This window comes from Alosa sapidissima, chromosome 7 (assembly GCF_018492685.1).
Source record: "Alosa sapidissima isolate fAloSap1 chromosome 7, fAloSap1.pri, whole genome shotgun sequence".
In the NCBI taxonomy this organism is placed as follows: domain Eukaryota; kingdom Metazoa; phylum Chordata; class Actinopteri; order Clupeiformes; family Clupeidae; genus Alosa; species Alosa sapidissima.
This window is the reverse complement of record NC_055963.1, coordinates 29,043,022-29,069,633: the sequence shown is the minus strand read 5'-3', so window position 1 is coordinate 29,069,633 and position 26,612 is coordinate 29,043,022. Positions and strand designations below refer to the sequence as shown.

Genomic DNA, 26,612 nt, shown 5'->3' with positions numbered 1-26,612 from the left:
TTCCTGTTTTTTCAGATGAAGTAAGTCCCTGGATGGAATGACTTGCTCCTTCAAAGAGAAAACGAGGTAGGACAAATATGCCTTATGACTAATTACAGTCCTTGCAATCTGCATTGCTCGCATCCACAACAAAATCAAGTGTCTTCATTAATCCACATGGATCAATGTGTCCAGGGTTGTAAAAAAAACTGACAAATTACTTATTACTTTCACAACATTTTCTCTTCCAACTGATTAACTCACAGTGAGACACAGTAATTTATTAGAGGGGAGATTCACAGATCACCTTATGCTCGTTGCTTAATAAACTGACGTCCCTTGCCTGCTGCTGTTCTGGCACTTTTACGTATTTCTACCTCGCCCTCTTGATGCAGGCGGTTGAGATAATTATCTTAAATTGTAGTGGGCAGATTCTGCATTTGTCAGACTCATCAAATCCCATCAGCAGATTTGGTTTTGCTTCTGAAACTGGTCTTTCAGGTTGTTTTCTCTTTTTCTCGCAAAACGCACCCTCCCTTGTTGTCGATGTGTTGATGTGATAGGAGGAAGTTGCGCAGCTCTGGTGACGGGGCTTGTCCTGTCACGGAGCCTGTGTCCTGTAAGTCTTTGCCCCCCTGGCTCTCGAGTCAACAGAGATCACCCCTCTGAAGGCTGATGCCCTGTGTTGTCTGCTGGACAGACGGAGGGCTGAAACCTCGCAATACACACATGCAAACAGACACACATAATCACATGCACACACACACACACAGACGCACAAACACACGCACGCACACACATACACACACACACACACACACACACACACACACACACACACACACACACACACACACTGGATAGACAAGCTCACTCACAGACACATGCACTCTCGTCTGTCTGACCAGAGGGGTGGTGGCCGGACCATGATATATGTGCTGATGAGCCCCCCACCCACCACCACCACCACCAGCCGGCTCTGTCCTGATGGCTGCTCTCAATCACCCCAGAGAGGGACACGGAGATGCAGCATCAGTCAGAGCCAGAGGCCCCGTCCCTCTCCCCACATGGCAGCCATCTCTCAAGCAGATCTGGCCCACATGCGACCCAGATCGGTCCCTGAGTCAGCCGCTGTACTGTCTGCGTTTGCGTCTAGACAAGCTCATGGCTGGAGGTGGGGGAAGGAAGGACTGTGCAATCACACAGAGAGAGAGAGAGAGTTAGAGGCACAGGCAGCTCTGTGGTTTTGTCGTCTGCTGCTGTACTCCAAGGGGTGCTCGAGGTGCACTGGTTAGACGGCCCCCATATTTTGTTGTGTAAATACACAACGGGGTGTGTTTTTAGCAGTTGTTGGGACTGTACCAATGGTGTGAACACATTGCCAAAGACCCAGGATATGGTTTATTGTGAGGGTGCATGGCTTAGGCCTAATGAACAGTTGTAAACAGTAAGTACAGTGTAACAATAGGTAATTGCAATATTTGCTCTGTATTTATCTACAGCTACTACTACTACTCAGAAATTAGCACTTTGTAAAAGTGTTACACCGTCGCCTTCGAATACCAATAGGGTTGTGAACCTTTCACACGGCTAAGCTTGTTTCGAGGGCTCCATATTTATTAACTCATCTCTCTCTCTCTTTCTCTCTCTCTCTCTCTCTCTATCTCTCTCTCTCTCTTTCTCTCTGTCTTTGGCTTTTGGAAAGCGTTGATTAGGGGGCAACTAATGTTTTGTCTGCGTTTAACCAGCATGCTTTAGGAGTCCCAGTTTGCCCTCCGAAGGGAGAGGCGAGTGTGCCAACAGAATGCAGCTCCACCGCACCACGACCCACTTCCTCCCCAACCCCAACCTGAATGGCTGGAGTGTAGTTAGCTTAATTGGGTTTTGATATATTTAATGCGGCTAATCAGAAAGCCCTACTGGCTTTAACGCGAGGCCCCGCATGCCTCTCCCCTCTTCCGCGAAGCTCCCAGAGACCCCGGGTTTGGAGCGAGTTGCTCCCAGACTGGATTCCCCTTCTCAAACAGTGGGAAGAAAATTAAACTGCCAAATTTGTTTTCATTGGTTCATGGCTTCCTGAGGGAATCCCAGGCTTTTAATTGTGCTCGCTGTGAAGAATTTGGTCGAGTTGTTTTTAAGACAACAACAAAAAAAGGAAAAAAAAGGACCAGCTCCTCTTCCACCCTGCTCCCCCCCAACCTCCACCCCCTTATTCCAGCACAGGGCATTTTTCAAAAAGATCAGGTTGAAATGTTGGGCTGATTTCTAGGCGCTCTAAGTGCAGTTCATGGTTGGGGGGCAGCTAAATTATGTTTTATTTTTATTAGAGGGAGACAGCTCTCCAGTGCCATGTTTAAACATCCATCATGCCCCTAAAAGGTGCTGGGTGAAAAATAAGGCTTTTTATTTTCTGTTTGGAAAAATTCTTGACATGCCTGCTGCGATGACGCCAACTCTCAAGATTGAATTCATAAAATGCCACTTTTTGGAGAAGTTGTGCTGAGTTGTCCTCCATACATGGCCTTGGAGTTGATGCACAGCACACACACACACACACACACACACACACACACACACACACACACACACACACACACACAAAATGGGCTAATCAGAACCCCCCAAAAAGCTAGTGCCTGCATCCCAACTAGCCCCCCCTCCACCCCTCACCACCCCTACTCTCTTATTTTCTTGGCTTTTGAATTTTTCCAGTGTGTCAAAACAAGCAGAGGCTACATGGCGACGGCCGCCCTGTGTAAATATTTATGATGTAACATCTCCATGTGAATAGACTTTCCTCGGAATCCATCCATCATTCCCGCCAGATCGTGAAAGCCCTCCTCCCGGTGGCAGCCCAGTCTGTAGGAAACTCAGACAGGAGTGATGCACCCCTACCCCCCCCCCACCTCAATCCACACCCTTCCACATCCACACCCCTCCACTCCTCACTCTATCCTACACTACCCCTGCCACCCCCATCTCTCTCTTGTCTCTCTCTCTCTCGCGCTCAAAGTATTTGTTTTTCTTTTCACCGGGGGCCTCACGGCCAGGAGAGAGAGAGAGAGAGAGAGAGAGAGAGAGAGAGAGAGAGAGAGAGAGAGAGAGAGAGAGAGGGAGGGAGAGGGCACTTGGTGTGGCGTCCCCTCGGCTTCCATTCAGCCTCCACTTCAAAGCCCATTTTGGCCCTTTTGTTTCTGTGACGTGGCCGCCGGCTCCCAAAAATGCAGAAACAGAAAAATGTGATGTAGGTCACATTATCAGCCGTTGCGCCTATGAAAAAGTGAAATTCCAACCGTGGCACTGATGGGCCTTAGTAACCACTCACTTCTCAGCACGACGCCTGTCGTGTCTGTCAGTCTCTGCAAAGACCAGACATTTCTGAGAAGTATTAACACATTTGCAACATTAGAGCAGTCGAAAGGGGGTTTGGTCTGAAACTAGTATGCAAAACCTTGCACCACACAACACCACAAACAGGTCAGGTAGGACTAATAATAGCTTGCTAAGATGCTAACTGGTGTTTTTGGCTGCATAGTTTGCAGTGGCATACTGTGAGAACGATTTTCACACACTGAACTAACAGTGCATATGGGTGGCTAGTGTGTTGAAAACTTCTCAAAACTTGATAAATAATTGCATAAAGTGGCTAAGTTCTAAGTTTATATACGTAACTGGGCATTATGTTATACATGTATAGCTCTTGTTAGAGCAGCTATGAAACACTCTGCAACAATGGCTCATTATTTAGTACTCAGAGCACAGCCACCTCAATCACTCAACAATCACTGTTTTCGCTTAATCACCGACAGGCAACAACGGCCTGAAATCCAGTTAATTATTTGATCAGGGCATTAAAAGTGGTGTCTCATCAGAGAGCGCTATCAAAGCTAAACTGGTCTACACAGTTCAAAACTCCCAGTAGCGATGGCGCAATTAGCAAAGGAGAAACCAATTTGTGTGAGTCTCTTCTCATAGTATCATGAGGTTGCGTCTCCAGGATTGCTAAACGCGGTTGTATCTGGAGATGATAGGTGATAGGTGATAAGTGCGTTCAAATCATGTCAGCTGATTAAGGTGGGCAATGGTAGGGGCACCCATACCTTAAACATGCACAGTAGTGGATGAACAGCAATGCTCTATTGCCACAACAGTGGAAACTTGTTTAGCGTTCCTCCAAAGGTCATGCAGGCGCAGAACATGCATGTTGAATAGGAGGACGCACGTCTCAGTCCTCTCATATGTAATTAGCTAAATTCATGGCCGGCCACGCCAGCTTTAATCTTTTGTCTCGTACAGAGAGAAAACACACACACACATACACACACACACACACACACACACACACACACACACACACACACACACACACACACACACACACACACACACACACTCAGGCTCACTCACAGGTCAGCTACTGTGTGTCCTCCCTCACCTGGACTCTGAGCTGATGGGTGTTTTGTTTCCTTAACTGACAAAATGAGGGTGTCTTGGGAAAGCAGCATCTCGATGCCTGGTTGTTTTTCCATGCCATCCCATTTATTATCGCACGGATGCTAAAATTATGGCATAATTATTGCCTCCCCCTTTTGCGTGGAGCAAACCACTGCTTTGAGGAGGTAATATAGATTATCACAATAGTTGTATGGCTCAATACTGCTATCTAACTTTATCCATTCATCTGCAATGATAGGAACCCTTTGTGCCGGGAAGCCGTCTTGTGGCCTGTGAAAATAATAATAAAAATAATAATAACAATAATAATAACAAAACACTGGCTCCCTCTTGAAGAGTGGGGATTGGCTTTTTAATTTTGCACAAGTTCTGTTATTATTAATATTCAGACCGTGGTTACGCTGCTGAAATGAATAACTGAAATATTAGCGCAAAATGCAATGCCATGGAATATAGCAGTGAAGAACTTGACACACAGGCGAATCTTAATCCACACTCTTGTGTCAATACCTTTAGATTTCATTACACTCTTTTTACCATCATAGGGAAAAACATGCCTCTGTTAGAGCAATAATGACTATGGTTGTTCAGTAGAGTATATAGTTATTCCCCCATTAAAGTGTTTTATTTAGTCTGATGTGTTTTGCTTGTGCATGTGTATGTGTGTGTGTGTGTGTGTGTGTGTGTGTGTGTGTGTTATGTCTCAGTGTGTGTGTGTGTGTGTGTGTGTGTGTGTGTGTGTGTGTGTACTTATGTGTATTGCGTTTGGTCTGCTTTGAAGTGAGCGCATAGAATAGGTGAGTTTTTTTTTCTTCTTTTCTCTCTTATTTTGAGTGGCTCTTTTCTCTTGGCAGATCCATTCAAGCTTTCAATACCTTTCCCCCCCCCCCCCCCCCCCCCCCCCGCTTCCTCTGCCGCTTTTTCCAGCGAGCAGAGGGGTTTTACTTTACTCCTTTGTCATCCTAATTGATTGCATTAACCTTTTGAGTATTGAATTTCCCGTGCATCACGCCGGGCACAATGTGGAATATTATCATAATCCCTCCAAGTAATGGACACAGGGCAATCAACAATGCTTTAGGAAAGCTACATCTTTGAAAGATGGAGCGTCATATTATTTCCAATCAAAAAAAAAAAAAAAAACGCGTAGGACCGGCATGCTTTGAAAAACTTGGACAGGGCTTCTGTCTGTCCATCCATCTGTCTGTCTGCATTTCTCTCTCTCTTTCTCTCTCTCTCTCTGTCTCTCACTCTTTCACAAGACAGACATTTGGTACTTTGTACCGCAAAAAAATGCAAGCCCGCTTGGTTTCACCCTGTGTCAGGCCCTTTATTATCCTCTTATCTTGGCTGATAATTATACACCTGTAGTTGTGTGCCACTGTGCTAAACTAGGCCAGTTACAGCCCCAGACACCATTTCACATCACTCTTAACTACATTGTGCTCTCTGTTTTAGATAACTCTACTGTGTGATGATTTCCTTTCAAGAGGAGAGAAGGGGCTACACTTAAGCTGGTATTGTGAAGGCATTTAATTGTAGGAAGGGATCTAAGATGTTGCTGTTATGATGGTACATGCTGTACACAGTAACCATGGGCAGGCTGCTCTTTTCTGTTCAAAGTCAGCAGGCGTGTAGGTCTTTTCAGTTCAATGTCAGCGTTTGATTTCTGGTGTAATATATCAGTTAACAGGTTTCACTTTCCACTGGAGTGTGTAGTTGATCTAATAGGATACGTATTGAGTGTGTGTGTGTGTGTGTGTGTATGTCTGTGTGTGTGTTTGTGTTTGTGTTTGTGTGCATGTGTGTGTGTGTGCATCCATGTGTGTGTGTTGTGTGTGTGCCTGCGTGTGTGTGTGTGGTATATATGATGGTGATCTTTTCTTTGATGAAAGGAAATACGGGACCACCACTCCTCTTTAAAATCAATATCAGCGGATTGTGATGAAAATCTTGAGATGAGTGGCATTAAAGGAAATGAATAATTGACATTCTTTATTCTGATTAATGAAATATCTTGTATGTGTACATGTGTATGGATGTGTGTGTGTGTGTGTGTGTGTGTGTGTGTGTGTGTGTGTGTGTGTGACATTTATGACTGTACAGTATTTGTTCTTATGTGATGACCTCAGTACACTCACTGTGAGTTTGGTTTACATGTAGTTTGAAGTATTAAGCGTCAGGAGATACTGGCTTTGGAGGCAAGATTAGCCTTCGATTTACTTCAATCTCTGGGCCACGTAACATAATCTCCTTATGCGCCTTACACTGGCCTCCCCCAGTTTTCTGAAGTCTGTAGCTGGTCGAGCACTTTTTCATAAGACCCCTTGGAACACGTCAACAGCAGCCATCAGTTTCTCATTATTCCTTTAACTACACAGGTACTATGATTACACAATATCACAACAAAATGGACAATTACTAAAACTATGTATGTGTGATAATGATTGACATAACAGTGAGAAGCTAGATGTTGCATGTGTCTGATTGCAACATTTTTAACATCGACCTTATACTGTCTGGCTTGTCAATGTTGTTAGCTCTGAACTCAAAACCCATTATGTCTTTATTTTGTGCGTACATAAGCATGTGTTAGAGGGTAGAATACTGAATTATTGAATCCAAACATGACTGTACAGTAAGCGTTCCCCTCCCCTCCTGGACCGCCATCCCTCTGCCAGTCCCAACAAAAAAGTATCAGTTCTGGAAAACACCATGTGATTCCTTTAGATCATAATGGATAAAACCCCTGGCTTTGTTAGCTCTTTTATTGGTATCATAATAAAAAAAAACCTCACTGCTTCTATTTGCACCCAACAAAAGCCCTTGTCTGTGTGTTGTGTGTGTGTCTGAGCGTAGCCACCTGGCTTTTCTGCCCGACTCTTTTGTATTTCAGGATTTATTCAACAAAAAAACCTCTGAAAAACTAGAGCGCCGGGGGAATAAAGAGGGGCAGAAAGAAAGCGAGCAAAACAGACTTTTTAGCTTTAAATAGAAGTGTAAACAGCTGCACAGAAAAGCATAACATTAATTGATTGTTCAACAACACACAAGCCCCGGTGTTATCATGTTTCCCTGGCAACATGAAATAATTGTCTGGTTGCTTAGATGAATTGAAGCAAAACAGCCTGTAATTCACATGAACCCAGGAAAGCATATTCTTTTCAGCCGCGAGAGGAAGCAAAATCAATTGAAACAGGGAAGGCCCCAGCCATCTATAATTACCATGAGCCATGCCACAACGTCGCCCTTTGATGGGTTTACATTGTCAATGCTGTGTGGACTAACACTCCGAGGAATGCTCCTTGCTGACTTATAAATACCTCATCTGAAGGCGGCAGCACCCATCCCATCCCTTCCCTTCCCCTGTTTCTTTTGTGGACGAGGTGATAAAATGGAGAAGTTGTGTAGGTCAACCGATAGGTCAAGGTGAGTGAGTACAAATAGATGCTCCTGTCTACTTCGGTCCTCCATCCATCAAGTGTCAGACTCAGAGTCAGTCATTAGGTGGAAGCTTAGAGGGTCTAGAGACTACGTCTGTACAAATATGAAGTGGCCTGTGCCAAAATATATGGTATTACTTCAGGTAAGCCTAATCAGCCTTCTCGGCACCGGTGACGTCTGGTAGTGACAGATGGAGGTGTTGCGCTGTTGCGCTGCAGGTGTGTCGTGCTGCAGCCGGGTGTTCTTAGCCGTTTTCCTTCAGACTACTGGCATTTTACATGTGTGTGGCACAAGTACAACACAGCAGGCCCCATTACTTAAAACAAATAATTTTATCCCAAGGAAGTATGTTGAGTATTTCCCACACTTAACAGCAGACAGTTGAAAACTCATCTAAGCTATCATGGTCTTGCATAGTGGCCTAAAAAATTCCTCATTGCATTCTTCATATAAATTCCTCATGATGTTGTCGACACCAGAAAGTTGCCCCTGCTGCACATGCCATGTAATCAGAGTTGACGGAGTCCCTGAGCAGCTATGTGTGCTTGGAGGCAGCCAACGAGGTGCCATGAAACACTGAGAACTTTCTCAAAGGTCCAGGGAGTGAGTACATTAGAGGAACCTAATTCATTACCGGGACTCTCTACGAGATGACAGGCACTTTCCACATTAATATCTATTATCGGCTGATAAATGACATCAAACGGCCAGCCCGGTATTGGTTTCGGTATATTTCACCACACTGTCAAACACGCTGGAACAGCTACAACAGCAGCAGCCGTAACAGTAACAGTAACAGCAGCAGCACCAGCAGCAGTGGCAGCAGGGCACGGGCCACAGCTGTCCTACTGCAGAAGCCTCTCCCTCCCATGGCTTGGGTTTCATCTGGGGGGACTCGGTACAGCAGGGTTTGGAGCTGGGATTTCGAATGTTTATATGAGCAGCAACACGATTGTGTGTGTGTGTGTGTGTGTTTGTGTGTGTGTGTGTGTTTGCGTGTGTGCATGTCTGTGTGTGTGTGTGTGTGTGTGTGTGTGTGTGTGTGTGGGGGGGAGGTATTTGCTGCCTCCGACCAAGGCAGCTGTCACTGGCTGATAACCTACGATTGCACTTGTAAAGTTCAAGATTTTGCCAGCAGTAAACAATAAAAGTGCATGGCATGCATGCAACATTGGGCATATGGAATTATCTTTTCCTGGGAGTTCTCAAAAGAAATAGAAACGCTTTTAAAAAGTACCAGCCTGAAATGATGTCTCTCCTCTTATCTACCCTTCTCCCTCCCTCGCTCCATCTCTCCCTCCCTCTGTTCCTCTATCATCCCATCCTCTCTCACTCTCCCAGTGTCCTATTCAAAGACAGATATAGAAACAATCCTTATTGATCTAATCTGGTTACTGCTTGCTATTTTCAACAGTTCTATCGAAAATTCCCCCCTCCCTCCCCTTTCTCTTTCACCCTCCCTCTCTCTCTCATTCCGTCCCTCCCTCCCTCCCAGTTCTGCCCCCATCTGCCTGACCTACATGGCAGTCACATGGTGTGGCTCCCTGGCCAGGCGTTTTATGGAAAATCTGTAGGAGAGATAAAGCCACAGGGTTTTAAGTGTTATCCCTGTCCAGCCTCTCAGGAGGGCCCCTGACACTCAATAAGGTGTTATTGTCCCAATGCCTCGCGAGCACTGCACTCACTGAGCCCTCCCCCTGGCTCCCGATTGGATTTGGATCATGCCAGTCACAGGGGTGGGCACAGGAGGTGGGGTGGGGTGGGGTGGGTTTGGGATGGGGATGGGGAGGAAATGGGCAGTGGTTAAGAGGGAGAGGGGCGGGAGCAGGACGTGAGCTCCCTCCCCTGCTCCTCCTTTTGTTGGAGGTGTCTTGTCCTGAGTTGTGGCCCGATCTGCGGATTACCCCTCCGAGCATTGACTGCACTCACCTCAGATGTACAATCCGAGGGCTGTCCATGCTAAAGAGGGGGGGGGGGGGACAATGTAGAGGGTGGGGTTTGGGGGGGGGGGGGGGGGGGTTAGTTCTGGGCTGTGACCGAGTCCCCTTCACACTGTCGTCTGCCTGTAAATTTTCTGCTGCCCTTGCTATTCAGCCAATTACGCCAAAAGAGCTTTAGTGATTTTTTTCTTCTCTCTCTCTCTCTCTCTCTCTCTCTCTCTCTCTCTCTCTCTCTCTCTTCCCCTCCCTCTCTCCACATCCCCTCCTTGTCTGGTGTTATTTATTTATTTTACAGACAAATGCTAAGCGTCTCTGAAGGTTAAAAAAATGCTGAATTTCATAACGCTTATAATGTCAACTTTTTCCCCCCCCCTCTCCCCCTCATCCTCCGCCAGAGCTGATCAATAGATGTCAACTGTGTGCTTTGTTAAACAAACACCCGCCCGAGATAAATCAACCAACAATGCTTTCACTTTTTTAAAGACTCACATTTTTTATGTGCCCTCAGTGTCATTCTTTGTCGTGAGCAGTACAAATGCCAGCAAACTAGCAGTGCGTTTAATAATAAATAGGGGTGGTGGCATATAACCCAGTATTATCCTTGACAATGTCAACAACAGACAGCTAAAGAGGGAGAAAAGAGAGATGTGTGGCTTCTGTTTAAGGACAGCCTTTAGCAGAGCTCAGACGATACAGAGCACAGATGATTCTTGCATGGTGCAGAACTTTTTAAATAGATCTTTTCTCGGACTCTGACTTAATGTGTGGCGACTGTCGAAATGAACCAAGTTGGTGTCGGGTTACGAGCGCGTGTTCATAGACAGGCCCAGGTGCACTGAGAGGCAATAATTGTTTCGCAGCGAGAATATTAAAAAGATGAGGAGAGGGGGGAAGAGAAGCTGAGCGGAGTCTTCATCAAGACAAATCCCATATGCAGGGGAAGACGTGTGCGCTGAGCGTCTTACCTCGGTGGACCACCTGACCCTGGGAGAGTAATCCCACTGCCCCCACCCCCACGCCCTGCCCCTTGTCTCTTCCAGTCATGTTACATATCTAATAGGCCTGCTACAAAAAAACACACACTCACTGGCCTAAGGGACTAAAGTATATAACCACTTAAAAAGCCGTATTTTTCATTTTGTGATTCTCCCACATTAACAGGGCTCTTTAGTGCATCTCTAAAGCCTCTTTTCGCCCTCAGAACTGCGCATCGTCGACTGACTTGGCCTTTTTTCTGTCGATCTAATAGAGTCGTTAGTGCCTCTGTTTTAGAAGGTTGTTTTTTTCCCTGTCTTTCTCTTTCTCCACTCATCTCCCTTTCTCTCTCTCTCTCTCTCTCTCACACACACTCTTTCTCTCCCCCCACCCCACTTCTTTCTAAATGAACCCGGCATACTGAGTGACATACAGTACCTATCGCGGAGTGTGAAACCTCTGAATAGCTATCAATAGAATGTAGAATGCAGCCGAGAACTACAAAGCAGTTGGGGAATGCGAAGCAAGTACGGCGGCCACCTTGCATTCTGGTGCTAAAAAAGTGTCGGAGTGCAGAAGGTACCCGGTGGATGATTAGACGGGACAGCTCCGTTCCATTTGTCACTTTGTCTGAGGAGTGACGACCCTCATTAGTAGTTTCAGATACCGTCGCACAAAGGGCTTAAAGAGGGAGGGAGGCAGGCTCAGGGTGGATAGTCAGTGCCCCGGGGAGAACTGGGGACAGATAAGGACTATTTGATTGGCATGAGACTTTCTCAGACATGGGGCCAAGAAAGAAATCTTGTCACACCAGCCGTAATAACTGTTACAAAATGTAAATGTAATGTAATGTAATACTACATAAAAGAAAGTATGACATGGGTGTGTGTGTATGTGTGTGTGTGTGTGTGTGTGTGTGTGTGTGTGTGTGTGTGTGTGTGTGTGTGTGTGTGTGTGTAAGAAAAATGAGGATGTGCATAGCGAAGTGAAGTAAAGTAAACTGATTAACGTGGGAAAATGCAGAAAACATTCGAAGCAAATGGGTTTGAAATTAGGATCCTGAAAGATTCATGCTCCATTTTTAATTCAAGCTGTTTGTTATTATTTTTGGGCTGCCTAGTGTATTAGAATGAAAAGAAAGAGGTGTAAACTTAGTATTGCGCTGGTGAATTTTTTATAAACGCAGCCCAGAAGTGGGAGGATGCAGCTCAGCAAACAGACTGTGGAGAGGCAAAACAGAAAGAAAAACACACACCACAACGTACAAAAAGAAAAAGTGCACGTCTAAGGCCTGGAAGGTATGTGTGTGTGTGTGTGTGTGTGTGTGTGTGTGTGTGTGTGTGTGTGTGTGTGGTGGGGTATTACTACACCCACACATACATGCACACACACATAAACACAGGTTGCCCCAAGTTACACGGAGCGTAACTCGTGTCAGGCCACACGCATCCCAGCGCAGTGCTGGGCCCTCCTCTCCGTGGCACACAACACCATCTGCATTTCGCTGTTAACGCGCATTCACATCCGCGGGAGGATTAGCGGAAAATCCCCCGTTTTTTTCACCCAGTTGACAAATATCAGATTTGTCTCTAAAAATTAGCTCCATCCATATCTGCCACCATATGACACACAGAAAAGATTATCTTTAATACCCAGCCAGCTTGAGTGTGGTGGAGGCAGATTAAAGTTTCGGTTTAGTAATATTTGCCGAGCCACTTCAGTTAGGCACTGCACTCCTGCACAGCTACACGCCTTCCAGAAACCGGCCTGTCTGTACATCGCCCCCCTCCCCCTCCACACACAAACACACACACACACACACACACACACATACACACATACACACACACACACACTTGAATTTCCCCTGGGGATCAATAAAGTATCTATCTATCTATCTATCTATCTACACACACAAAAAAACACACACACAGACACACACACACTCCGCCCACATTCAAAAAAGTTTTTTTTTTTTGAGCAATATTTATCCAATTCATCATCAGCCAAAGCAGTGTCTTAGGGCCCTGTCTTTAGGATGTGGCTTTTAAACAAACAGAGGGCCGAGTTAAAGAGGCATCGGTGAATACCAGCAGCAGGTGTCCTTTCACGGGTGCCTTTGTAGTGGGAGTGGGAAGCTGGGCTGTTGTTTTAGTGGGCCTTTGGTGCCGGGCGGGGGGCCGGCTGGGAAATGGGCCTAGTGAGTGACCTGGGACCTCACCGCTGTCCCGTTGTCACCAGCGTTTTGTGCAAAGGTGGTGGTGGTAGTGTTTCATGTCAGCTGCTCTCCATTTAGTCATTGTCAGGAACTGTGAAGGAAAGTTCAGGGAAAACGTTTGCATTTTTATAGGTTGCAGCAATTCATTTTGTTATCTTGTTAAAAAAAAAAAAGTATCCATTATCTGAGCTCATACTGCATTTCAGACCCTGGGGTGTATGTGCATGCTACATTATACAATATCTAACAATAGTTTCCCACCTCCTCCGTGCAATCATTAAACAAATACACAAACAAAATGTAAACAGCTCTTTATCCTGTATCCTCACCATGAGAAGCCTCGTTAGCCAGGCAGGCAGGCAGGCAGGCAGGCAGGGTCTCGGGATGGGGGAGCGGAGAAGCTGCTGCGTGTCTTTGCATGGCTGCACGTGCACAGCTGTCACCATTAGCAGGTACTGAGCGAGGGGTGGGGTGAGGTGGGAGTAGGGGTGGGGGGGGGGGATGGGGGGGTTACCATGCAACAGACCAGTGTTCCTTAAGCTTCTGTTAAGTCAATATGTTCCCTATCTCCATTTCATTATCATACTCATGATCACCGTGTGGTGAGGGGGCTGGCTTTGTTAAGGGGGAGCGAGAGGCTGAGCTCTGGGTGTACCTGCACCGTGGTTCGGGTGGGCCCGCTCCCTGACTTCCTCTCCCTCAGGCCCCCCTGCAGCCGCACCCAGAGATTGGGCCTCTCTTTTTTTCCAACACAGGGACCTGTAAATGAAATTAAGGTGTCAATTAGTCAATTACAGCATAATAACTCAGAGGGCAGACATTTAGAGAGCGAGCACACCTCAGCTAAGTTCATTTGCTCCAACCCAGGAGCCCGAGCGCACTGGCACACGTCAGTCCACCCTGCCCAGATCCGCTGAATAAGGCCCTGGCCTGTAATTCTATTTACCACTGGGTATCTTTTTTTTGATCAACAATTTCCTTTCGTTGGGATTTTTTTTTAGAGTCGCTAGGATGGGTCTTTTTTCCTCCCCAATTTGGCTTCGGAGAATTTTATAATTTAGTAATTAAAATCTTTGATAGGCTTTAGAAATTGCTCCTAATTGAGTTTAATGGGAAGATGAATTTCAATTTTATTCGATTACAGGGACCCCTGGCATAGGTATTTATGGAAAAAACTCTACAAAAATATGCTGTGTGGGCTAAGATGGCATAATAAAATTAAGGATAATCGGATTTCTCCGTCATGAATTTCGCTCTAATTTCACTATAATTTTCCATTAGATAGCTGGTTTACAAATATTTGCTCATCTGCGAGGGGAGCAGCTATCTGTCTAAAATGATTACGGCCAGTGCCTTCAGAAATGTGGCCCTTTCTGCCGTTCCTTTTAAAAAGCAGATTGCGAGGGACCAAAATTAGGCAGATTGCATTAGGACTGTCTGCTTCCGGGGAGAGATGCTGGAGCATAATGATAAGAGGCAGGGGATGAAAGCCCTGTCAAGAAAAATGTTTGGACTGTATGCAATATTTTTAAGTGAATATGAGGTTCAGGCATCATGTTCATGAAAGCAGTGTGCAAACTACATGCTGTATGTTCACGTGTGTGTGTGATTTAAGAGAGCCAGTCTGTTATCTGTTATGCAGAATTTTATTTATTTGTTTTTTTTTTTCAAATTGGTGTATGCTCCCATAACTTAATGTATTTTAATATACTGTGGACACGACTCGGGATGTTTTTTCTAAAGCAGGTTAGTGCAAGTTGTCATGGGATCTGGGGTCTGTGTTGGGTTAGGCATACAGACGCTACTGTTGAACAAGTATTTAAGCTTAATATTCAACACCTTCACCACAGGAAAATAAATATATAATGCTATCTAAACAGACGTGAGGGGGAATAATATCCAACATCACAGACCCGCCAGAACAATGCAAGGGCAAACGCTCTTTTCAAGGCTCCAGCACAAGCCTTAAGCTCTGTCACTTTTAATTTCCTGTCAATTTCACCGACAGATTTGAGGAAATAGGTTCAAAAAACCCAGCCACCATATTTTCTTCCCCTTCTCCCAGTGGGCTCCTCTGGTTAGTAAAAGTCAAGATGCTCTCTTTTTGTGAAGTACCCCCCCAACACACACACACACACCCTCCACATGCCCCCCCCATTCCACCCGCCCTCTTGTGCACCTCTCACCGGCCCACTTCTCTGCCCCTGTGCCTGCGACAGCCTGAGGGGTTCAAACACAACCCCCCAAACTCCCCCCACCAACCCCCAAAAAATCCTCTCTCTCTCTCTCTCTCTCTCTCTCTCTCTCTCTCTCTCCCTCTCACTCTCGCCAAAGGTCAGAATTCTCTCTCCACATGTCTCCAGGCCCTGTGCACAAAAGCAAGTGAATTCACATCTTTCAAGCGGCCAGTGGGCCTTTGTCCCGGCCGGGCTGGGCGCTCTCGGAGTGGGCCCCGGCCATCAGACCAGCCCCTCCTGGAGTGCGCGGTCAGGGGCAGCCCAGCGTCTAGCCCACGGTCCCCTTTGACTGATGTGGTCCTGCCATGTTAACCCACACCAATCTACCCCCTCCTCACCCCACCTCTCTCATCATATACCCCCCCCCACCCCACACACACACACCACCACCACCACCACCACCATCATGCCTGAACCCCTCCTCTCTCCACTCACGTTCGTGCCCCCAGAGCATGCCATTGTAGCTGCCCACATCAAACAGCATGCACGTAGTCCTGGAGAAGAATACATAGGATCATAGGATGACATTTAAAAAAAAAGAATCTGTTTAAACTTATGTTGTGAGCGTGAGACTTCTATTAGCTTAGGGAGGGAATATTACAGGAACTTTCACTACTGCTGTTCAGGACTACACAAAAAGTGTGTGTTTTTTTAGTGTGTCATTACAGTACACAATGAAAAAGCAATTATAGTGTATCATAAGTAGACTTAACAGCAGGTAGATTAATACCATTGTTTGTCCTTCTCCATTTGAGGTGGAGCCCTTGTTTGATTTTGTTCATTGTTTGGTTCTTTGGTGTTGTCCTTATCTCTCCACCTAACAACTGTTGTCATAAATCTTCATTCACACATTACAAAAAAAAAAAAAACAGAATCTATAGTTCAGTTACACTTCCTTAACAACATGTACATGTATACACATAATGGCTCTAAAGTATAGACCTGCAAGATCATTAACCTAAAAGTGGAAGTTTTAAAACATTGACATCATCATTATACAACACACATTTACGTGTGGTTTGATCCTGTTTCTGTGATGTGAAGAAGCATCGCCATGTCAGTCATGTTTTCCGTTTGTGCGTGGCAAGGGCAGGTCGGAGGACTGATGTGATGTGAGCATGTGCCCCTAGAGGTGCTCAATGAGAAAGGCGGGCCGGGCTCCCATTGTTTAATCATGACTCATACCCATAATGACCAAATCAACCAAAAACCTGTTTTCTATATACATGTTCTCGCTGTTAGCAAACAGGAACTGTGACCTTAGTCATTTCTCAGAAATTTGAACTAGGATCAAAAATATGTGTTTCCCCTTTTCAACTTTGTGTGTATGTGTGTATGTGTGTGTGCGTGTGTGTGTTTGTGTGTGCGTATCTGTGTCTGTGTGTATGTGTTTTTCTGTGTGTGTAAGTTGTGTTGTGTTGTGTTTGAACTGCACCACATTCCCACAAAAAAGCAGTTGGGTTGCAGTGTCAACATGGTGGGAGAGAGGATCCACACTTTGCTCTGTTGTCATTTCATGTTTTCCGTGACAAGGGGAGTTTCTGGGATTCGACGCAGAGTTTCAAAACCTTTGTAATTTCTCAATCAGGTGTGCGGCGCAGCTGAGAAATATGTGAAAGGGGGGAGTATGCTAATACAACAAATATGCTGAAAATATCCAGAGGCTCTTTGCATGGAACTGCGGAAGAAACTGCCAGGCAAATAAGGCTTTGTCTTATAAAGTATTCATTGTCACCTGGTAACGGCCGTCGTTTATCATTTCACCTGAAATTACAATGAAAACTGATACCTTATCGGAGGGACGGAGAGAGACACAGAAGGGAGGGGGGGACTGAATGAGGGAAAGCAGTAGAAGAGCTCGGGGGATGGGGGGTAAGAGTTTGGTAATTTACAGCCAACTGTTCCCATATAAGGTTACCTACTTTCGCACTGTTCAATATTTATGACTCAATATGGAAAATTAGCACACTGTTTCCTTTCCAAAAGAAATGAGGCTTTCTAGATACAATTCTTAGATGTGGATTACTTTTTGTTAAACATACGGTTTGTCTAGAAGTCGTATTCATGTGAAAATGAAAACTTATCATCAATGAATTTGGTAACAAACATTTAAAGCATATTGCATGTTTTATTTGAATTTAGGAAAGACATGTTATGTAGAAATCAGTAGTATCTCTGAAAAAGAGAGATCATAAAATTGTCCACAATCTCAAGACATTTTATTAATATTTTAAAATATGTATTATGTTATTTTCTTTCTTTAACACTTAAAAGGAACTGCACAACATTCATAGTTTATATTCTAAATTTGATTTTTTTCACACATGAAACTAAAAAGTAATTTTTGTACATAAATAATAATAATCATAAATACCGTGTTTATCTATTTTCTGTTTTTGAAAAGCTTTTGGCTGTTTTTTTTTTTGCCTTCCTGCTCATTCTGATGGAGCAGGGGGAAGGCTCCTCCCCAAGAGAGTTGAAAGGCTAGTCGACCACAGCGCTGGAAAGGCCAGCCCACCAAGGGGAGGAAAAAAAAGTCGGCTCCGGCTCCTGCTCCGCCGTAATTTCCTATCTGCCTATTCAGACATCGCCAACAGCTCGGCGCGCGCGTGTGTGTGCGAGAGAGGGTGTGCAGACCAGAGCGAACCAGAGAGAGAGGGAGAGAGAGAGGCAGAGAGAGAGGGAGAGGGAGAGCGAGCAAGCAAAGGGGGAGGCACTCTATTCTTTCACCTACCCCCCATCAAACCACAGGAGGGAGGGGCCAAGCCCAGGCTGCCAATCAAATCCGCTCGTGGCAGCCGGCATTATCTCTGCTACAAACTATTGACAGATTACATGTCAAGGAGTTTAGTACATGATTGAAGGAAGCTTTTATTATTTTTTTTAAAGAGTGTGTGTATAGTAATTTTACTTTTGGTTTCTCCCGAACCTGCTTACTTCTGATGATTTTCAAACAGAGTCAAGAAATATTATGAAAGTTACATGCCTGAGAGGATTTAACTTCGACTTCCCTGAATATGGTGAGTACTGTACTTTTCTCTCTTCATCTTTCTCTCTCTCTCTTTCTCTGTCTCTCTCCCTCTCTCTCTCTCTCTCGTTCTCTCTCTTCTTCTCTGAGGTCCTCTATAACCTGACACTGACATGTTTTAATAGCTTTAGGATAAAACTGTATTTTAAACTGTCAACAAACCCGCTCGGATGGGGAAGTTCTTCTCTTTGTGCGTGCGTGTGTGTGTGTGTGTGTGTGTGTGTGTGTGTGTGTGTGTGTGTATGCACGGGACTGCCCTGAGCTGCACCTATATTTTCTAACTCGAATGGCAGTGCCCAGAGGCTCATTGCAGTATAAAACATGAAAAGTCACTTCTTTAGCACGCTGTTCTTAACTCACTTCTCAGTATTGCCACTGTCGAACGCACTGTAGAGAAGTTCACCAGGCTAGTTTCATTTTCCCTGTGATGAGACCAAGTTTATTTCAGTGCTCTGAGTCGGGCTACTGTTGAACTCACACCTTTTTTTCTCTCTCTGTCGACCCTAAGACTTCATTCATAATTGCCCTACCCGGGTTTATTTAGATTTTGATACCGACATCAGGGGTTACGGAGGGTGGAGTAAGAAGGGTAGGATTGTGACTCTCTTTGCATTACTTATTAAGACCATAGATATCCTGTTTACGCACATAGGTATGTGAAATGTCATTTGAGTGCTTACCGTGGCCTAAGGGTTTGTTGCCAGGGGGACAAAGCAAACAAACTGTTGTGGCAGCTTTGTTTTGACACATGTAAGGGCAAACAGTACAAGTGATATCCATTTCTCTCCCCTCTCCTTTTTTTTTAAAAGGAATGCTTGAAAAATTGTTGTTATTGTAGAAGTTAGTGGTGTCAGTATTTCTACAGTTGTGTACCTCAGTTGTACGTTAAAAGTGTAAATATATTATCCCATTTGTCCTTCAGCTATTTTATGTTGCAGTTTGGACACGCAGTGTTTTCATAGGTTGTTTAGTTAGAGCTTAAAATCCCGTGAATTCTTCTCATAGTACCATCAGTAACTTCAGCACTGTCTTACATATCCCATGACAGGAGGAAACCTTGCTTTTCACAGTTAATATACACATCAAATATAGTGTGTTTTTAAAATTATTGTGTTATGTTTATGTGCGTGAGTTTTGCAGAGAGAGAGTGGGCAGGAGTGTGTGATTGTGTGTGTGTGTGTGTGTGTGTGTGTATGCATCACGTATGAATAATTTGATTGCAATTTTGCCTACCCAAACATCTCGTCATGAGGCATCTGTGTTGTCATTTTGCATTTACTCTTAAAATGTTTGTCCTAAAAATATAAACAAAGCGTGCATGTGAAGCCCTGGAAATTACAAATGTAAAAAGTTACATTGTTAATTTGATTACATGTTTTTGGAAGTCATAAGTGAAACTGTCAAATCTCCCACTTCAATCAGTAAATAAATAATGCCGAAATGAAATATGTTATATTGTACAATTCTGGACAATATGAGACAATTAGTGGAGTTTTTAAAGACAACACAAAGAGAGGCAGGATTCTGTGGTGAAATTTAATTACAGTGTTTTTTTACATTGCGGCTTCCTCAATATCAATGAATGCTTCGAGTATTTGTTTGTTTGATAGTCACCAAAACGGCAGTCTTTATCCCAACATGTTTATTTCCACTGCTTTAACTCATTTTAAAAAGTTTGAGTTAGATATTGAAATAATTTAAGACTGCTTTGGAAAAGAGCTTGTTTACCCTGCCCATGTACTGTGAACAAGCAGAATTACTGGATCAACTCGTAGATTGTGTTTGATCATAAATCCGCATTGAAGAGGGAACCTGAACTGAACTACCATGTGTTGTTCCTCAAGAATATTACATCGAAAGGAGAGAATAGATGAAGCCACACCCTGTATTTTCAGAAAAAAAATATTAAACCACTCTTTCCATTAGTGCAGAGTCTCCTGCCCAGCTGACTGGAGTTATTTTATGAGTCATTATAGCGAGTGATTGCTTTCTTCTTCGGAGAGCCAGTTCTTTTAGCCTCAGTCCACCTTGAGGACCTTTGCCACTCTACCCCCCCCCCCCCCTTGCTCTCCCTCCCAGAAAAAGGATGAAATGGGGAGGGGAAAACAAGCCAAAGTCTGTAGCCCCCCAATAACCTTTATCACAATTTAGCAACAACCGAATCAATTTGATGTCTTAAGCAATAAAAAATGCTGTTGCTGTCCTGATTCTGCCGCTCCTCCGATGACAGTAAATTTACATTTTTTAATTAAACTAGCTGGAATTTTTATGAGGGGGCCGGGCTATGCTAATGGGAATGTTGTGTACTGCAGATTAACAGCGTTTTGAAATAAATTTAGCACAGAGACGTTATAAGACAGAGAAGAGGGGAGGGAAAAAAACACAAGACATAGTCTTTAACCCCTTTTATGCCAAGTTCTCCTAAGGGACCCCTCCAAGCTGAATCGCCCTGTCAGGAAAGAGTGGCTCTCAGTGATGAGGTGATTAGGATTGCCATATCAACTGAGGCAAATCATTTCTATTCTTATCAATTATTTATACTGTGTTCCAGCGCCATAGGATAAAAGCTCAGATGAGTTTATACTGTAACATCCAGTAGAACATTGTTTTTCCTAATAGGACAAAGAGCGACAGCTTGCTCGTAATTACTGTTGTTTTGTATTTTTCTTATTAAAGAAAGACGTGTATGTAGCATTTGCAAATAAAATAATTTAAAAGCAAGTTTAAAATGTAACATTTCACTGTGGCAGGTGATTATACAATTTAAAAAGATAATTAATTTTGATCAAACATTAAACATGATCATGATTATCAAAAACTAATTTTGAATAAATTAAGTATTGCAAATGATAACTCTCTTGGAAAATGTATAGAGCTTTATGGTAATACAGAGTAGTATCACATTCAGGCTTTGAAAAAGAGTATGATTGATATTGTGCCAGGCTGTGTGTGTTATGTCTTGCTTAAGGAGAACAGCATGCTGGATGCGTGTGTGTGTGAATGTGTGTGTGTGCGCGCGCGCGTGTGTGTGTGTGTGTGTGTGTGTGAGCATGAGGGAGAGCGACAGGGAGAGAAAGAGAGAGAGGGAGAGAGAGACTGAATGGAGCCAGTGAGCAAGAGAGAGGATCTCGATGAGACTGCGCAACATCATAATTAACTTAGCATCCTAATACCCAAATTCTCACCAACTGCCTTTTTACAAGCAGACTGGCCCAGGCAAAAGTAGTTGTTGTATGTTTTCACTGTGCTGTGTCTATGGACATCTATGGATGTATTAACATACCCCCCCCCACACACACACACACACGCTTCAATATGCATGTGCAAACACTTGCGTTCCTGTGTCGGTGTGTAGTGTGTGTGTGTGTGTGTGTGTGTGTGTGTGTGTGTGTGAACATACACATCTACAACTCTCTTTACTCCCAGTATCAGGTGTAGCTCCAGTGACTTGCTTGAAGGGAAGGTGGTATGGACAGAGAGAAGGGCAACCCCCCCCCCCTCTCCACTCTTGTGCACTCATGCAGGCACAAGACCCTAATTAAAAGCGCCAAGCTTTCCGTCACCAATACAGAGTAATTGCCTAATTAATACACTGAAAGGAAGTACACCGGAATAATAAACAGGTTGCACCTTTAGGACCTCGGCTCTTTTATCACTCACATTTGTAAGTCAACGTTAAGTAGTTACACCCCCACCACCCTCACCCACACCCACCCTCGTGTCCCCACCCTAAAAGATATGTAGTCATTTAAAAAAAAAAAATAATGCAATTATTTACTTTTGAATTTAGACTTCAGTTTTATTTCAATTTGTGACATTACTCTTCTTTGAAACTTCGGCAACACAGTACTTTTCAAAATGCCTCCTGCTGGTATAGCTTTTGTTTTGTGTGTGTGTGTGTGTGTGTGTGTGTGTATGTGTATATATATGTGTGTGTGTATGTAGCATTCTCAGATATTGCCAGTTCTGGGTCCAGCTGACTCAAAGCTCTCAGAATGATTGTCAGTGTGAATTCCCTGACTGAGGGGAACCACTGCCTCTCGGCTGATAGTATGCGCAGGGCACCAATGTCATTTTCTGAGAAGAAGGGGGTACCTGCTCGAACTGTGACTCAACTCAATACATATACGCATTAGAAAAAAAGAGAGAGAAGCAGAAGAGACCTAAAGCATCCTTCCTCTTTTTCGCCTCTGCTGTCGTTAGTCGCATTTGAGATGCCGGCACACTTGGGTGAGGAGACGTTGATCCTGTACACAAAGCTGCGACAGAACGCCTCTATTTCACTTTTATGACGGCGCACATGAAATTAGAATTTCATGCAAAGCGGGAGAGAAGAATAATCTCTGCCGTTGCGATATGTCACAATAAAGAAGAGAGGAAGGGGTGAATGTGAAGATGCAATTAGCACAATGCAAACGCCCTGAGTCCGTTTGCCGGGGTTGAAAAACACAAGAGCGAGTGCCGTTTGGCCCAGAGTGAAATTTGCATGCTCCGCTTATCGACGCACACTTATTAGTCCGTCTGAAAGGAAGATTAAGCCAGCACAAAATGTGGCGACTAATCCTTTTAAATGTGGCAGGGGTCTTTAAGGTGTGAAGCACCCCTGTGTACAGGTCCCAGGCTGCAGACACCCTCCTAGACCACCTACCCCCCCCCCCCCTCCCACACACACACACACACACACACAGACATCTCAACTCCACCCTCCAGCCGCAGTGGTCAGATGGGAGAGTGGAAGTGGGTTTAGTGTTGGTGGAAACAGAAGTTCAATTCCACGATGATTGGAGATGTGGAGTCCCGTGTCCTGTGGTTTCTTGCATAGCTTGGCAGAGGTGAAGTTCAGGGAAAAAAATTGAACCTTTTTCAGCTGGAACTCAGAATGTCTTATTTGCTGATGGGGGAGTTTTTGAATGTTTTTTCTTATGTGCTCATATTTGAGAGATTTTCAAATCTCTCTCATATTTGAGAGTCAGTCAAATTTGTTTAAGTTGAAGTTGTTAGGTTAGAGGGAATTCTGTTTTTATCTTTCTGGTTCACAGTTCCCATCAGCAAATTGATTTGGATGAGAACAACCTCTCAGTTTCTGCATCACTGAACTTTTTCTCTTTTTTTTTTGATGTGAATTTGCCGCTCGCCTCTCGTCCCCTCCGCCACTTTGTCCCCTCCTCCTCCCTCTCTTTATTTTTCTTTGGATAAGAAAAAGAAATAAACATGTTCCTCAGTCGGCCCTGTCACCTTCACTCTGAAAGCGTGTTTGCACTGCTGAGCTACCGCGCCGATCTCCTGTCCTCTCCGGTAATTGACTGCAAACAGGGGTGAGAGCGTTTCAGAAAACCTTCCCTCCACTGCCTCTCCTATACCCTCAGCTTGTGTGTATGTGTGTGTGTGTGTACGAGAGAGAGAGAGAGAGAGAGAGAGAGAGAGAGAGGGAGGGAGAGAGAGAGTGTGTGTTTTCGTGTGACATTCTATTCACTTGGGTCAGTAGCATGCAGCTCCAGCAATAATTACCGTCTGTACATGATGAATATGAGAGCCAGCTGTTCCATTCTGTCACTGGAATCAGACTGGGGACTGTGAGGGGGGTTTGCTCATGAGTTTGCTGTTTGACTGAATTTTTTTTTAACTCTGTAACTTGATAGGATTACATGGTTCTAGGGCCTACACCTGTTAAGAGGCTGTTAACAGAACAGTTGGCAGTCTCATGGCTGGAGCTTAGAGGTTTTTTTTGCTCTTCTCTCTCTCTGTCTCTCTCTCTCTCTCTCTCTCTCTCCCTCCTTTTGTAGATCTTTCTCCTGAATGTCAGGGATTTGGTGCTCCTGATTTTTCAGCGTTAGACTCTTTGAAGAGTGAGGTGAGGGCATGCTGTCACAGTGGCCTGCTGTGTGTTAACTGCCTGCTGGCTCCTACAGTCACCCCCCCCCCCCCCCCGCCTCCTCTACCCCTGCCACCCCCCCCACCCCCCCAACCCCCCCTCCTGAAACAAGCCAAGGATTGCATGTGGCTTTGGTGTGTTTGGGGTGGACAGGTGTTGTTGCTGGCCTGAATCACTTCAGAAAAAAAAATCTACCACCCCCCTACAGAAAAATGCAGTGGCATGAGGGGGGGGGGGGGGGGCTTTGGAAACAAGTCTGAATCCTCCATGGTTCGCCTGGTTTGTATATCTGGGGCTGGGGCTCGCTCTCTTGGTGCCTGATGGGGGTTTCTTGTGAAATGAGGCAAACAGTATGTCAGCGATCTGGCAAACAAGTCACCTGACACCGGGCCCATGTGCTATTATTTGTACAATTTTATGTACGTCTATTCATACGCTGCGCGTAATAAATGAGCGGCCAGGCGGGGCAATGGAAGTCAGCTCTCACGCAACGCTGACATGATTTAAGCCTTTTTCCATTGCCCTGCAACACAACGTGAGAAATGCCATATTTTGGCACTATCACAGCTTCTCAATTGGCTCGGGAGCTGTCGCTAAGGCATTGCATTAGCTTGGACTGAACTGAAAGGTTGTTTTTTTTATGTTTTAAACAAACAAAACAGACGATGCTGTTTTCTCTTGTTTGTTTGGGAGTGTAGAAGTGCGCTAAAACGCAGAAGAATTCCTGGGGAAGTGGTGTGTTTATGGCTTGTTTATTTTTTCCTGCTCCTCCGTTGTCTGCTGCTACCGTATTTGGCTTGTAGCTTGAGCTCAGTCACTTTCTGTGTTCTCTCACACCTGTCCTTCTATTGTGCTGGAATGTTCTATATTTGGATGTAAGTTGTGCCACACTGGCTGGTTTGGGAGGCCGTTGTTTCTGGCAGCTCAGAGGGAGGAAGAAGTGTAAACTGACAAGTTGAGAGAAGCCGACCACCCCCCACAACCCCCCCCCCCCCCACCCCACACACACACACACACAACCCTTTCCCTCCACCCCCAAGAAAGGATTCAATTAACTTGATTTCTGTTTCGCCTTTGTGATGAAAGTCTGGGCAACGCTGGATATTTCACAGAGAGCCAGGATGTAACAGTGGAATATTAAGCCATGTGAAATTACATAACTTATTTCCATATACTGCCCAATTCTGACATGGAATGTTCCAGTAATCTTATCTTCTTGAGGTGAAGGCAGCGGGGAGGATTAGAAATGAAACACTAATAATCATAATTTGGTGACTTTGATTATACCGATAAGTAATCTCGAAATCGGAATTCCACCGATAAAAAAAAGAACAGTATTTCCCAAGGTGGTTGGGGTGGAGGGCTGGGAGGAAAGAACAAGGGTGAAAAATAAACAGCGTGACTGTGATTGGACTGAAAGTGTCATGTCCATGAGCAAGGCACCTGATCTTTCTTTTCCTTCGGAGTAAAATAAGCAGTCCCAGTCCTAATTGTTTGGAAAATATTGGAAGGGCCTTTCTCGCCCTGCTGTTTCGCTCTCTCTCCTCTCCCCTCCCCTGATTCATTTCACCGCCTGTCCTTGGCTGCCGGAAAATGGCGTTAATTTTTTTATTACCTGTTTGACTCTCCAGCCTTATTACTGTAGCCCCTTAATGTTCTCCGTAACCGTGGAAACCAGATGAATAAATGTCCGCAAAAGAAAATGAGATGATTAAACAGGTCACCCTTGCAAAACAAATTCGCTTGGTCGGGCGCAATTTGTGTACCGAGCGCCTGTCTTAACAGTTTGCTAACAAGGGGATTGTTTGCCAGGGTAACCGAAAAGGAGAAACTGGAGAATAAAGACAAGCAAAGAGAGAGGTGAAAAATCTCCCCTGTCGTTCAGACTAAGATTATGTGTGAGAAAAAAGAATGCAATCGCAAAGAAAGGCGTGTTTATCACGACCGAAAAACAAACATCAAATGAGAGCTCCTCGACCCATACCCGTCCTCAGCAGCTAAAATAATTTGCTTTACATTGATCCAACGGTTGCATATTATCTTGTCATTTATTATGAATGTTTTCCATCCGCACTGGTTATCTCATCCGGTGAACACCACCCCACACACACACTCACACACTCAACCCCCCCCCCCCTTGCCATTTCCACGCTGCACACGATATGTTACATCCCATTTTTTGCCTGCCCCTTTTCTCTTTTATGCTCAGCTGCGTCTGTAACATCAGTTTGCATATGAAAAAATAAATCATGGATATACTCCTTTAAAGCCCATGAACAATAACGTCTGTGCTCATCTCTCAGTAGCATGCCAACAAACGAGTGTCTCAGATTAAAGGCATGGGGAGGTGGGGGTGTGTGGGGTGTGTGTGTGTGTGTGTGTGGGGGGGGGGGGGGGGGGGGGGGGGGGTTGTGTAGCTGTTGTTTGCATCTAAAGGAGGTTTGATTGGTGGTCAGGAAGAGGG

At 44.8% G+C, this 26,612-nt stretch overlaps 1 protein-coding gene and 1 long non-coding RNA gene across 13 annotated transcripts in view; one reads left to right on the top strand and one right to left on the bottom strand.

Moving 5' to 3' along the window:
• Positions 1-26,612, top strand: part of casz1 (castor zinc finger 1) — a 185,011-nt gene that overhangs the window by 75,731 nt on the left and 82,668 nt on the right. For 8 of the 12 annotated variants that reach the window (XM_042097016.1, XM_042097021.1, XM_042097015.1 and 5 more), the window contains exon 1: positions 17,889-18,268. In XM_042097016.1, coding sequence (XP_041952950.1) covers positions 18,220-18,268 — 49 coding nt within the window. In that variant the 5' untranslated portion in view covers positions 17,889-18,219. Of the gene's footprint in view, positions 1-15; positions 67-17,888; positions 18,269-26,612 lie in introns of those variants that run through there. The other 4 variants (XM_042097010.1, XM_042097009.1, XM_042097008.1 and 1 more) reach the window with 1 other exon arrangement.
• On the bottom strand, positions 12,804-17,783 carry LOC121712944. The gene is made up of 4 exons (XR_006032704.1): positions 17,623-17,783; positions 15,979-16,086; positions 13,667-13,770; positions 12,804-13,102 (listed from the first exon to the last, which is right to left on the bottom strand). It is a non-coding gene; the product is annotated as an uncharacterized LOC121712944 (long non-coding RNA).